A 15,606-nucleotide genomic window follows, 5' to 3' on the forward strand; every position below is an offset into this window, starting at 1 on the left:
CACTTTGTCTACATCTGCACTTTCCCGGAGCACTGCATCGGCCTTGGTGCACACACAGAGGAGATTTTTCACGTGTTTTGGAGCCGAAATTCACTTTGTGTGTCTGCAAGTCAACGCAGTATATATGATGCAAACAAAGGAGAGAGAAGATGCCAATGTATCTGCTGATTCAGCCCTCTGTGGCATTAACTTAGATAGATGCTCAATAAAAAAGTTTGCCTGTAACTGCTCAGACTAGCAGTTATAGAGCTGAACAACACGGGCATCTGGTTGGTGGGTCTTCTATATAGCAAGTTTTACTCCTTTACAGGTTTATTATTTTTTTTTTTTTACTTTTTTCTACCCCCCCCCCGTAAAATATGCAGGCCAAGAATCAGCCCCTATGCTGGCATAAGCCTCCTGTCCTGCCTGCACCCTAGCAAACACTGTTTTGGGTACAGGCAGGACAGGAGGTTAACACCTGTATATTTAAGCAGGCCAATTTTCAGCCGTGTAGCATTAAGCTAATGCCAGATGTGGCTGCTTCTCCATCTGCATTTAGGACCTTGGCTTTCATCCATTCATACCAGTAACTGTTCAGACAGGCACAACATAGGCCCGAGTGCAGACATATAGAGCGATTTCAACTCAAAAGTGCATATTTTTGTGCCAAAAACCACTGTGTTTGCACACAGGTCAATGCATTGCCTATCTGTGCAGATACAGGTACTAATGGCTAAGAATAGAAACACAGGCAGAGAAACAAACATGTCCGGCATTAGTCAAACACAACAGTAGCAGTCATCATTTTCACTATATTAAAATTCATATAAAAGGTATTGATCTATGACTAGGAAATCTAATCTTTAATCCCAAATATGGAAATGTCATTCCCCATGGAAACCATTTTATGCAGTCCTAATACAAATAATGGTACAACTGGTAAACTGGCAAGGACATGGTGCATTGACAGCACTGTAGTTGTGCATTTCTAAAACAATACATTTTGTAACAAAGATGGATACTTTTTGCAATGCACTTTTTGAAGATAAGGGCTGATTTTTGCCAGCATAGAACAAAAAGTTCAGATCCTTATACTAGCAGCACATTTGATGGTCATGCTGGGAGCCATCAGGAAACAAGCAGGTATTCTGCAGAGTCAGGAGTAATGTTGGGTATTTGAGAGCCTGCACTCGGGCCCTTGCATTTTTTAAATTGCATAGGCTGCGCGGAGACATTTTTGACCAAGCCCATTTTTATGGCCACACTCCCTAATTACCCTTATGAATGAACCCTAATGTTCATTTTACAAAATTTGGCAGGTTATGAAAGTTTGAACACAATTCTTGGTTGTTACAGTTTTGCTAATGAAGGTGAATTGTCCTTTAAACTTCAAGTCAGTTTCCCCAAGAGACCCGCTTATCTTAAATTGTTACAAAATTATCTAAGTGCAGCTGAGAGCCAATTAAGTCAGAAACATTGTATCTTATTCTGGCTGTTCAGAATAGGAGATCAAAGAGACATTTCAGTAAAAGTCCAAGACTGCGGATTGAGCTGTCAAAATCTGGACTGTCCTGCGAAAAACAGGACAGTTGGGAGGTTGCATTTATATTAATGAAAAGTGTACCGACTGCTAATAACTTTAAAGGGGAAGGAAAGTCTTTGTGCACTTGGGGTGGCAAATGTTAGGCACCCCAAATGATTGTATTGACTTACTTGAAACCCCAGGTCGGTGCTTCTATCAGCAGAAAACTGCACTGGCACGGGGTTATACCAGTGAGCACCACGGAGCGATCAACTGCATGCGCAGTAGAAAGAAAAGCCGAACTTTAACTAAAAAGTCTGCTATTTTGTTCAACTGCGCATGCATCTGCCCAGGAAAATGTGAAGATAAAAGAAGCTGGAAGAGGATCGCTCCTTGGTGCGTGCTTGAATAACCCTGGGCCGGTGCAGTTTTCTGCTGATAGGAGCACCGGCACAGGGTTTCAGGTAAATAAATACAATCACTTGGGGCTACCTAACATTTGGCACCCCCCAAATGCAAGATGACTTTCCATCTCCTTTAAATGCAAGCAATGAAAATAATGTGGTTTACATTTTTGAGCTTTGGCAGTGGCTAAATACCTTGTATGGTGTGTACTTAACTTCTTTCAATCAACATGGAAAATACATTAGGAACAGTAACACCAAAAAATGTAAGTGCTCTAAAGCAACTAATATACAATATACTGTTAGTAACTATGCACTGGTAAAAGCTGCGTGTTTGCTTTAGAGGACTACTATAGTTTATTTAAATGAGATGCTAGGTAGCCATAGGGGCAGCCATTGAAACTGCTGGAAAAAAGGTACAGGCTACATTGCTCATAACAGATAAGCCCTGTCCAATACAATGGTGTTTTATCCGTTATCTTCTATATAACCTGTGCATTTTCTCCTTTTTTCCCAGCAGCTTAAATGGCTGCCCCCATGGCTACACAGCAGCTAGTTTATATAAACTATAATAATATTCTGAAGCAAACGCACAGTTTTACCAGTGTAGAGCCAACAGTACATTATATTTTAATTAGTATGATGCACTTTCGGTTTCTGGTTCAGAGGTACTAGAAAAAGAGGAGTCAGAGTCTAAGGATTTACGTACCAACTGCACAGCCATGGTATCCTGCCAACATACTTGTCAGTGGCTCCCATGAAACGGCATGTGGGTCACTCAAAAGAAGACATTAGAAGACAAAATTAAAGGGAAAACACACGTGTTCAACTTAAAGGGATCCTGTCATCGGAAAACATGTTTTTTTCAAAACGCATCAGTTAATAGTGCTACTCCAGCAGAATTCTGCACTGAAATTCTCAAAAGAGCAAACAGATTTTTTTACATTCAATTTTGAAATCTGACATGGGGCTAGACATTTTGTCAATTTCCCAGCTGCCCCATGTCATGTATATAACTGTATCTTTTGGTTTCTTTATTATAACCATTGATTATCTTCATTTCTTCATATTATGTACGGTTGTCCTTCACTGGTAGAACTGGTGTGTTTGCTTCAGAAACACTACTACAGTTTATATAAACACGCTGCTGTGTAGCAATGGCAGCAATTGAAAAAAGGCTATATGGCACAGGTTAAGGGTAGGGACACACTGGACGATTTGTCGCCAACGTTTTTAAAAAGCAAATCGCGGCGACATATCGCTCGTTTTGTCTCTGAACAAAAACAAATGAAAGACGCCAGTTCCTGTGCCCACAGCGCGTTTGTGAATCGCCTGTACCTCCAAAACGCACTGAGACCATTTTCCGAGCGATTTATCAGAAATAGCATGTACTTAGAAAAGCACTGAAATCTCCTAGACACGCACACACATACAGATAAGTAGCAGCAATTGTATTCAAATTACAATGCGAACGCAATGACGCAAGAACGCAAGCACGTAAAGACGCCAGGTTACAGCGGGAAGCACAAACCGTTTCCGGTTTGGGTGGAGCACGTACCGCACAGAGTAATGGGATACAAATCGCTCTGTGCCAATAGTCTGTTCAAAAAAGACGATCGTCTTGTCGCCGAGATTTACTTTTTTAAAAGTTGGCGACAAATCGTCCAGTGTGTCCTTACCCTAAATGGTTGATAACAGATAACACCATTATGTTCTACAGAGCTTATCTGTTATCTATGTAACCTGAGCCCATTTCTCCTTTGAATGGCTACCCCCATTGCATTGCTACACAGCAGCTTATTTACATAAACAATAGCAGTGTTTCTGAAACAAGCACAGAAGTTACCAGTGCAGGGCAAAATTATTATATTTTTATTACGTTAAAACACTTTTCTGATGTTACTGTTCCTTTCCTTTTAAATTGCTGAGATAGCAAAACTGTAAAATGACCCATTATGTAAACTTGAAGCTTTCAACACAACACATTTGTATAACCTGATCTCTCCGAGTTGCCATATCTAAAAACAATTTCCTGCATTTACATTTACATTCCAACTGCATTTCTCTGGTAATGGCTCTATCCTAGAAAGTGACATATTTTGGTACTAACCAACACCTAGCAAAAGAAATGGCCAATCAAACTCGGATATGGTTGAACCAGCACTAACTGGTTAGGCAGAATTGTGGACCGATCCTTGACCTCCATACACAAGTTGGTCAGTTTTGCAACTGAGCTGCATAGATCTACATTATCTAATCTACAGTGAACCAACAAACTGGCCAAAGGGAAAATTGGCCAGAAGTATATTTTTCCATTGTTTGCACAAATTCATGTGTGACCAGGTCACAGTACTGTAATTACATTTAATTGTTTAAAGATGTTACACTGAAAAATTATGTTTGAGGAGAGCTGGGTAATCAACTACATACAGCCAATTAAATTCAGGAAAGGTTTGTGTTACCAAATTGCTGTAGTAATACAAGGCAGGGAGAAGATTTTATCTTAAGTTCAGCGAAGACCTGGAACCAATTAAACACACATGTGAAAGTTATACAGCGCCCGTAGGGCAATATCAAACTTGGTCGTCTTGGGTATTTGAATCTTTGTGCTTTAAAGTAGAACAAAAACGCAGTGCTAAAGTTAAGACCAACACTGACATTTCCTGACAAGCACTCGTGCTAGCACTATTCGGGCAAAAATAGCCTGAAAAATCATTTGGAAACTTTGTCAGGCAACTGTTGTTTGACAGGCGCCTGGCACAAGCTCTGCATTTTTGTGCTACTTAAAGGAGTAGTATACGCATTTGCCAATAAAGTACAATAAAAAGAACTTGTGTTAAAAAAAAAACATTCTGCCTATTCTTATCATTTAAAAAAAAATACATATTTTACGAATTTTGTGTCAAAACACAGTAATTAGAAATTAGAAACTGGTAAAACTTGTGTCTTTGCTTCAGAAACACTACTATAGCTTATATAAACAAGCTGCTGTGTAGCCATGGGGGCAGCAATTCAAGCACAGGTACACAGTAGATAACAGAGAAGCTCTGAACAATCCTGTTGTATGCTACAGATCTTATCTATTATCTGCTGTGTAAAGCTGGCCATAGATGTTGAGATTTTTAAAAGATCAGATCCTGATCGTGAGACCACGATCTTCTCAGAACAATCGTACCATCAACTAAAAAGACCAATTTACCAGGTAAACAAAGTGGAGCTGCCTGCTTGGCCCTGCAAACATAGATAGATTGCACTGGGACCGACAAAGATTTTTTGACCTGGCCGATCAATTTCCTGACAGATGTCGGACGAAAAATCGTAAGATGTGCGATCGTTCGAATACCACTAACCGCACGATAATTTCGAAGGCTTGGTCGGGCTTCCCTAAAATCGGTCGTTCGGCAAGAAGAATCGTTGCATCTATGGGGAGCTTAACCTGTGCCTATTTTCTTTTCCAGCTTGAATGGCTGCCCCCATGGCTACACAATAACTTGTTTATATAAACTATAGCAGGCTTTAGTTTATATAAACTACATAAACTTTCACAGTCCTCTGGCAGGTTAGAAAATCCTGTCGGATCGCATCACTTTGTTGCTGTGGTCCCGCGATCCGACCGTCCCTTTGGCCTCCGTTCTGATCTGATCATTGGGCCCTAGGGCCCACGATTGGATCAGCCGATATCGCCCACTTCAATGTGGGAATATCGGGAGAGATCTGCTCGTTTGGCGGCATCTCTAAGTCTATGGCCACCTTAAGAGTGCAGAGCAACTGTACATTATATTGTCATTCTTTTAAAGGAGTGTTCATCTTTAAGTTAACTGTTAGTATGTTATATATAGAATGGCCAATTCTAAACAACTTTTCAATTGGTCTTCATCATTTATTTTTATAGTTAATTATTAGCAATCTTCAGACTGTTTATAAGCTTTCAAATGGGGATCAGTGACCCCATCTAAAAAAGCAAATACTCTGTAAGGCTAAACATTTGTTATTACTACTTTTTATCACTCATTTTTCTATTCATGCCCTCTCCTATTCATATTCCAGCCTCTTATTCAAATAAATGCATGGTTGCTATGGTAATTTGGACCCTAGCAACCAGATTGCTGAAACTGCAAACTAGAGAATTGCTGAATAAAAAGCTAAATAACAAAAACCACAAAGAATAAAAATCAAATTGTCTCAGAATATTACTCTCTACATCAGGGATCCCCAACCTTTTCAACATGTGAGCAACATTCAGAAGCAAAATGAGATGGGGAGCAACACATGCATGAAAAATATTCTTGGGCTGCCATACAAGTGTTGTGATTGGCCATTTGGTAGCCCCTATGTGGCTTGTCAACCCACATTGAGGCACCGTTTGGCAGTATACCTGGTTTTTATACAACCAAAACTTGCCTCCAAGCCTGGAATTCAAAAATAAGCACCTACTTTGAGTTCGCTGGGAGCAAAATCCAAGGGATTGGAGAGCAACATGTTGCTCACAAGCTACTGTTTGGGGATCACTGCTCTACATCATAGTAAAAGTTCATTGAAAGGTGGACAACCCCAGTAAACCAGTTTAAATTTTTTTTGGCGCTACTGAAAAACTATAAAATAAAATACAACACCCTTTTAAAGAGCAATTGAGAAACAGAACATGTTTTCCCGTGGTTACACAGATGTACATTAGGGGGTTAAAAGTACAAAAAACCCATGGAAGAAACTGGCAAAATGTTTACACCACTGGCTGAAAGATTAAGAATTGCTCTAAAAGGAAAATAACACAACACTGATTATTATCGATCAGTTACCCTCACTTCAAAATAATACAACACAGATTGCTCTCATCTTTCAGTTGCCCTCTCTTCAAAATAGAAAAATATAAAGGTGAAACTTATTTTGTGCAAAGATCATTTTATTTATATGTACTTTTCTACATATGAATAGGACAACATGAGTATGAAACTGAATTTAATGGTTGTTGTGTAAATGTGATAGGGAAAGGACAGAGGTTGTTTCCTCGGGGGTAATGATATAATTCAATGCCAAACAATGTAAGTAAGGTGTAAATGTTCTTACTAGTGGCTATACAGATTGTGCTGTTCTGGTGAAAATTAACCAACGAGTACGTTTTTAATATCTGCTGAGTTAAAGAAAAAATAGAATGTCTGTCAAAGGGCCAATAACACCATAAAGTGAAAATACTTTACACAGCAATAAAGGTTAGGTTTGTCAAGCACCAGGAATAAAGTATTTCTTGGCAGCAAAACTATTTTATAGGTGAAAGTATTTCATTCTATAGAATGTGTAGAGATTAGAAAACCAAGAATGACTTTTACCTTTATCTTCACTTATGTGCTAAAACTCTTGTATGAAAACAGCTTATTGTCTGCAATGCAAACATGAGCAGCGCCTTATTGGCCTTATACAAGGCCCTCGGGACAGACTTCCCTACACATATCTTAAGGTGGCCATACATGGAGATATGCCCGCCTTGAGGTGGGCAATATCGGGCTGATCCGATCGTGGGCCCTAGGGCCCAGCAATCGGATCCAATCGAACGCGAATGGGCGGTCGGATCGCGGGACCGCATCAATGAACAGATGCGGCCGCGATCCGACGGGATTTTTAGTCCCATCCGATCGAGATCTGGCGGACTTTCGGCCAGATCTCGATCGGGGAAGCCTGTCGGGGGCCCCCATACACGGGCCAATAAGCTGCCGACTCGGTCTGTCGGCAGCTTTTATCGGCCCGTGTATGGCCACCTTTAGTTTAAATTCTTCTAGATGTCTATCAGTTGAGACCATCAGTTTAGAAGTGCTATTTTCTCCTGACAGGTCCTTGTAGGAACACAGTATAATCCATCAAATCACTTCACTTTGCACCCATGACTGTATCTTGAATATCTGGCCAGCTGTACATTAATTTTTAAACTATTTTAAATTTTCAGAATCAAATATTCATTTGATGCATAAAAAAACACCAATTTTTGGGTGTAATTGGCCATTTAATAAATAACGCATTTTTCCTTTCCTTCACTTTTATCATCTGAAGTGGCTCAATCAATAATCATCTACTCTGGCACATGGATATTCTTAAATCTTTAATGTGGTCCTAAAATCAAATGCATCTTATTGGACATAAGCTGGTCATACATGTCCAGTACAGTCAAAATCTATCCAAATTGCTATGCCATCTGGGCCAATAGATTGTGGGTCAGTTTGACTGCCTATCCCGTAACAAGAAAATCTGCCAATGCACCTTGTTGGAAAATTCATAGTGCATGTGCAGATTTGTCTTCGATTTCCACAAATCCAATCCCTTAGGGCAAGGGCACACCTGGAGATTCATGGAGAGTCGCCCGGCGACTAATAGACTCTTCTTTGGGGCAACTAATCTCCCCGAACTGCTTCCCCGTGTCCTCCGTCTGCTTCAATGAAAAAACGCCTGCACCAATGCACTCGCAGTGCTTCGATTTCCGAAGTCGTTCGAAGTTTACTCGTGAGGAAATTTCAGACGACTTCGGAAATTGAAGCGTCGCTAGTGCATTGGCGCATTTCGGGAAGATTAGTCGCCCCAAAGAAGAGCCGATTAGTCGCTGGGTGGCTAAATCTCCCCAAATCTCCAGGTGTGCCCTTACCCTTAAGTCATCGGCCTGAATCAAGAGAGCAATGGCCAGTTCTGTGAACAGTTGTGCCAATCATACAGAATTATCAGACAGGCCAATGAGACCTATCTTCAAGCAGCAGCGTACAAAAATTCTCACATCATGGGCCATTAACCACCAAGTTTTGAATTCTGAATATGGATTATTCTAGAGCAGTGTTGTACAGAGAGGTCGACAGAGATCTTGGGCATGCCAAGGGACAGCAAAATCTGATTCGCTAGATTCATTGTCATTAAAACACTGTCATATCATGCAACGTTTAAAGATAAATATACCTGTACTGATCTTTTTGCACAATTGTTTGGGATGATTATGATGGGCCAATGACTCCTGTTCTTGGTCAGTCTGTGGATCAAACATTGAGCATCTGCCCAGACACCATATTGGCCAGTATATGATGTACTGGCAGATTAGGAAATGAAGAAAAGCTGATGCTCCTCTTTATCTCCTCCTGCTCCAGTCATTTGGCTCACCTGTTGGATAGCAGAAGAATCATCCCATGTACTGACATCTTTATGTTTGGTGTTTGACTTTTCCACATATATTAGCTCTCTTCTACTGTGGTTGCTGGTCAGTTTCTGTGGCAGCAGTTACAGCACAATTCAAGTTTTTGGTAACAAAAATTAGGTTTAGCAATCTCTGGCATGTTTTTGCTAACTCTGGCTATGGACACACGTGTTTAACTGCGGCAGTTTTGCACCGTGGTTTTTAAAAAAGCCGACTGGTGTGCAAATACGCTAGCAGAAGTGCCATAGATTTAGAAAATGCAGCGGTTAAGCGCTAAGGCTATGGACACACAGGCTGTTGTCAGCGGCAGATCAGCGGCTGTTGTAAGCCTGAGTAAAGGTGGCCATAGACACAGATCTGCTCGTTTGGCGTCCAATACAGGTGGTCTGATCACGGGACCGCATAAATGCACAGATGCGGCCGCATTCCGACGGGATTCTTTAACCTGCCGATCGAGTTCTGAACGACTTTCAGCCAGATATCCATCGAGGAAGCCAGTCGGTCTGCCAGCAGCTTCTATCGGCCCGTGTATGGGGGTCTTAATTTTGCAGCTTCTCATAATAAGAAGCGTTTATGGCGGAGCACACCAGGACTCTGCATCTTGGTCGTGGCTCTCACAAGACTTCGGTAATTCCCCCAAAGATTCCAATACTAGCAGCAACAATGTCCCATTCAGTGCGCAGACCAATTCACACTGAAGTCGCTTTAAATAATATCAATCCGGCTTTATTTTAGCATACATGATCCTAACAGTGGGTGTGGAAATAAAATACTACTACGCGTTTCGTGCCTCTTTAACAGGCACTTCCTCAGGGTACAATGTGGACACACATTATACCCTGAGGAAGTGCCTGGCATAGATGCAAGAAACGCATAGGATTATGCTAAAATAAAGCCGGACTGATATTATTTAAAGCGACTTCAGTGTGAATTGGTCTGCGCTCTGAATGGGAGATTGTTGCTGCTAGCCTTAATTTTGCAGGCTGAGAGAAGCAGATCTGCTCAGTGCTCCTGCTCCATTTTTTTGAATCTGATAAGTATATGTGCAGTTACACACAGGCAGAGATCAGCCCAATTAAGCAGGCTGAAAACAGCCACTGACAACAGCCTGTGTGTCCATAGCCTAAAGGTGGCCATACACGGATAGATCCGCTCGTTTGGCGATGTCGCCAAACGAGCGGATCTCCCTCCGATATGCCCACCTTGAGGTGGGCAATATCGGGCTGATCCGATCGTGGGCCCTAGGGCCCAACGATCGGATCCTAGCGTTCGCCAAACGGGCGGTCGGATCGCGGGACCGCATCAACTAACAGATGCAGCCGCGATCCGACGGGATTTTTAATCCCATCCGATCGAGATCTGGCCGACTTTCGGCCAGATCTCGATCGGGGAAGCCCGTCGGGGGCCCCCATACACGGGCCAATAAGCTGCCGACACGGTCTGTCGGCAGCTTTTATTGGCCCGTGTATGGCCACCTTAAGAATCAAGTTATGACTTTGTGATTTAACTGGTATGATTAACTGAAAGATTGCTAAAATCTCAAGCCCAAACATTCATCCACCAATGACTTATGCTGTTCACATAAAAACTGTTCATCCAAACAAATTTACAAAACTTTACATCCACTTCCACTTGAAAACCAACGGTTTACTAGTACAATATGAATTCAGAGCATTAGCAGTAGTCCAGCATGCCTGGTTAGATTCAAATGCTACAGTGTTCTCCAGGGTGGCACACAATTCAAGCACTGTACTTTAGCAGCAGACTGCACTTATAGATGCAGAGCTGACAGTTAATCTATAAGCGATTGCTCTATTGCTCCTTATTGGCCACATCATGCACGCCCGCTGTAAAAGATCTACCTACTCATTCCACTTGCAGGCAACACTGCAACTGTTTGAGACCTTTTCTACAAATCATATTGTTCTGAAATCACCCACATCGTGGTTTTAACTTCAATACCTAGAAATGAAAACATATCAATACACCACTTCACTATATATGTATGTATTAGAATACCATGTATTTTTTTCTACCATGTATGTGGCAGGCAACTGTTGAAATGCATGACACATGCAGATACAAGAATGCCAACTTTACTACAACTCCCAGCATTCCCCAACAGCCGGTGCAGTGAGCTGCATAGCAGGAGAGCGGCAGGTGGGACATTCCTGACTGGAAGGCTGCCTAATTCCCTCTCACCTGCATAGAAGCGTATGAGGCAGCCGATCTCTGGCTCCATGCCCTCCTCTTGCACCCTGCACAGATCCCTAAAGCCCAGCTGAAAGAGGTAGTCGTTCTGGATTTGCAGCGGCTTCTCGTGTGGTTCCAGCCTGCGACAACTCTCCCCGTGTAGCTGCACATACAGGGATCCAGGGCATTGGGCTGCCTCCCGGCTGGGACGAGCAGGCACCGTCACTGCTGGGGGAGTTGTGGGTAACCCCAATTCTTCCACTGAAGAGGAGGATGATGATGGAGACGAGGCTGCCCCGCAGTGGAACAGCTCCAGTCCCTGGCACACTGTAGGGCTTAGACTGTCGGAGTCCGAAGCCGGCTGGGGCGGCCCTTCATCCCCAGGCTCCCAATCATGTCCCAGGCCCTTAACTCCCGCCACAAAGTCCGAGCCCTGCTCGCTTGTCTCCGGGCCCAGGATCCTCAGCACCCCCGAAGTCCCTCCCGTCCGAAGCAGGCGGGCCGCCACTTGACTAGACTGGGTGTCCAAAGTGCAGATAAGCGGCCGCAGGCAGGGGGAGGCGTGCCGCTCGTACACATGGATGCAGCCTCTCCGCAGCTCGGAGCGAACACACTGCCTGTCCTGCTGCTGCAGAGGTACCCACTGTCTGCTCCGTGATGCCATGGGTGCCCTCCGTTCTAGGCTACGGGAGCCGGGCCCCGGCGGACAGGAGGAGAGGGGAGATGGGGAATGGATGGCCGACACGTTCCTCTTTAGCCTCCGCCTTCTCCTCCGCAGAAGGAGCACGGAGTTGGCGCTCGTACTGCCATTAGTCGCCGGGGGAAGCAGGAAAGTGCCCGTGCTTGAGTTCCCCGCACTGACCGGCGATCGCTTCTTCCCCTCCTCCCCCGGCCCCGCCGCAGGTTCCTCGGCCGCTCCCTGTTCCATGGATAGCGGTGTCCCAGTTTCAACAACGCGAACCTTTGCGGCCCTCACCGGGGAAAGCGCAAGCATCGCAATTGCACCGCTCCTAAGGAACTGGGACTCTGCCCTGCGCCATCATGGAAGGGAGGATGAGGACGGCGTACTTCATACATACAGCCCCCCCTGCTCCACACACACTTGAGTGGGCCGTGCCGCCGCCCGCGCTGCTCAATATTAATGAAGTAGGAGGAATGGCTTCAGTACAGTCATGGGGCGCGCCATCTTTTGTATGAATATTAACTAGACGCTCTACAGATGGGAGGGGCGGGCTCGTCAGTCACAGGACACTACAGAGCCAGTGGCTATTGATAAGCAACACGCGATATGGACGGAGCAGCGTTTGGCCATTACTGGGCGTTTTATTACTTCATTATAGGAAGTAGGCGGAGCATCCGTCACTACTCGCTGAACTTATAAATGTTAACCTGGTACACAACGCGGTCAAGTTAGAGGAGAGGGCGGTGCCCTGTACTAGCGCATCACGGGAAATGTAGTTTGTTTCTCCTTCTGGAGCATTGGAATGCCAGGGTGGGGCGTTTTACATTTTAAGTCATTTTAGCCTCTGACGCTCAAGTGGTTATAATGGGGATTACAGGGAGCTGTGTAGCCCAAAGATAAATGTTTGTGAGAGTGACAGTTCTAGAACACGTCTTATGCTTAATAAGTTGGGTTTCTACCTGGTCGATATTTTACTGGCCTGATTGGTAAAAATGATGGTTGATCCCAATGTTAATAATATGGAAAAAAGATAAATATATAGGAAGGCCGGTGTTTTTTAAAAGAAAAGGTGGCAACACTTAAAAATACAAAGTTTCTGCTAAACCGGGTGCTACACTGAATGTCAGCTTAGACTGACTGGAGAACTAGGGGCCTAGAAAACCTGGAAAGTTAATATTTTGCAAAATTGCAATGGATCTTATTCTCCCAGATCGAGTAAGAGCTGTCCCTGTCAGGTATTTCTCTGCCATCTGCAAGAAACACGTTCCAAGTCATTGTAATATGAAGGTAATAATGTAATGCAAAGGTCTTTATCTTTTTAACAACCTTTTTATCAATTGTTTCATAACATTAAAGAGATTCTGTCATGATTTTTATGGTGTTTTTTATTTCTAAATTACACTGTTAACACTGCATATATTTCACTCTGCCTTATAAAATTTAATTCCTAACCCAACAAGTTTACTTGTAATATTGTTGTGTAGGCAGCCATCTTAGGTTATTTTGCCTGCTCATGTGCTTTCAGAAAGAGCTAGTGCTGCACTATGGAACTGCTTTCTGACAGGCTATTTTTCTTCTGAAGGAGCCACAGTGGGACCTGGAGTTTTATAATTCAGTGCTGTTCTTATATCTACCAGGTATCTTTTATCTGGTTACCTTCCCATTGTTCTGCTGATGGGCTGCTGGGGGAAGGGGTTATATCACTCCAACTTGCAGTGCAGCAGTAAAGAGTGACTGAAGTTTATCAGAGCACAAGTCACATGCCTGGGGGCAACTGGGAAACTGAAAATATCTCAGATTTTAAAATGTAATATTAAAAAATTGATTAAATATTAAATGAATTTCATTAAACATGACTATGAAGTCTGCTGAAGCAGCACTATTTTCCCATGTTTTCCCATGACAGTATCCCTTAAATGAAAACTGTGTCTGTTAAGGAGCATTTCTCAAAAGCTACTTAGGAGCCAATTTATTAAGCCACAAATTCTTTAGATCAGCTTTTTGACACCAAAAAAACAAAAAAGTCGCAGGAAGAAAGTGTCACTTTTTTAAGATTTATTTTGTGACAAAACTGCGACAATTCAAATACTAAAATACTTAAGCTAAAACCTGTTGAAAACACGTAGAAGTCAATGGCAGATGTCCCTTTTACAACTGGAAGATCTTTCTTTAATTTGTGGTTTTAGAGGTTTTGGGATGTTTTTGACGCTGACTTTTGTGCAACAATACAAAAAAGTCATAGTTGTCTGACAATTTAAAAAAAGTTGCAGTTTTCGCAACTTCTCTGCAACTTTTCCCGTTCATATTTATTTGTTTTTTTTAATAAATGTAATGCATTCGTGGTCTTAGAGAAAGTGGGTTTAGTCGTGGTTTCAAAGACCTCTTAAACCAGTAAAATCTGATCTTTGATAATAGGACTCTTAGGGGCAATCTCAAAATGTGAGCTTAGAGTTTAACACAGAAAAACTCACTCACTTTTTATTCATTCCTATGGGATCAAACGGTGAATTCTTACTTTCACCCATTGATAAATAAACTTCTTAAATTCCCATAGGAATAAATAGAAAGTGGGTGAGTTTTTCAGTGTTAAACTCTAATCTCACATTTTGATAAATTGGCCCTATATTGGCCTTGAATATTTTTTTCCATGATTTGAGAAAAATGCTGCAAAATGGGAATATACTCAAGAATATGTTTTGAAACCATGACTAGTTGGGATTTATAAAAGAGTAAAACCATTTAAGGTCATCAGAATAAAGTCATTAAGTAAAAGCTGAGTGGGTTCAATATGAGTTAGTGGGAATTGTCTCTGATAGCTTTAATTATACATTTATTTTCCCAGTTAGTTCAACATTTGTTTTTAGCCTTAAACTGGCCATAGACGCAAAGATCATACGAATCGAGGTTTCGTACTATTTTCGGAACATGTGTGGAGAGTCCCGACGTTTTTCGTCCGGCGGAGATCGGTCGTATGGTCAAGATTTCTGTCAGCTGCCGATAATATCTCTGCGTGTATTGGCGATCATACGATTTTCAGTGGGATACTGTCACTAGCTTTTGTCTGACTTAACTTTCGTGCGATAGCTGTCAGGGGCAGAACATCGACAGATCTGTTCTTTTCTACTTTATTTGATCTGAATGGTTAGTGGCAGATCGGGAGATGGGGAAGTCCGATCGTATGATGATTCGTACGATCGGATCTTTGTGTCTATGGCAAGCTTTAGTTTTAATTTTTACACTGAGCTGTCCCTATAAAGTCTAGCTGATATATTTGTCCAGTTTGAATTGCACACGCAATTTGCAGTTATGTCACTGATAGTCCCATATTATGATTGCATGCAATTTTCATATAATTTAATTGGATCTTTTTTCTTTTTTTAAAAAAACAAATCACAATATTTAACTCATGGCTTCCATGCAACTCTATAGAGATAAAATACTATATGATTCTTGGCTTGCAGGTAATATGAAACTGAATTTGCAGGCTACTGTTTTCTACTATTTCTAATATTTTCAGATACTGTGATCGGGATTACTTGATGTGCTAGAGCTAACATGACTACGCTAGATTTAACCTAAACCGAGTTTATAAGAGCTATCAGTGTGCAAAACAAGCTCTTGCGCCAAAAGGCTTATTTTAGGTCTCACACTCATTTATAATGTC

At 42.3% G+C, this 15,606-nt stretch overlaps 1 protein-coding gene across 2 annotated transcripts in view; it reads right to left on the reverse strand.

Annotated features, from left to right (window-relative positions):
• Positions 1-13,264, reverse strand: part of phlpp1.L (PH domain and leucine rich repeat protein phosphatase 1 L homeolog) — a 79,494-nt gene extending 66,230 nt beyond the window's left edge. For both annotated transcript variants that reach the window (XM_018267730.2, XM_018267729.2), the window contains exon 1: positions 11,270-13,264. In XM_018267730.2, coding sequence (XP_018123219.1) covers positions 11,270-12,254 — 985 coding nt within the window. In that variant the 5' untranslated portion in view covers positions 12,255-13,264. The remainder of the gene's footprint in view (positions 1-11,269) is intronic.
• Between the last annotated feature and the right edge of the window lie 2,342 nt (positions 13,265-15,606).

Source organism: Xenopus laevis, chromosome 6L, assembly GCF_017654675.1.
Source record: "Xenopus laevis strain J_2021 chromosome 6L, Xenopus_laevis_v10.1, whole genome shotgun sequence".
NCBI classification, from domain to species: Eukaryota; Metazoa; Chordata; class Amphibia; order Anura; family Pipidae; genus Xenopus; species Xenopus laevis.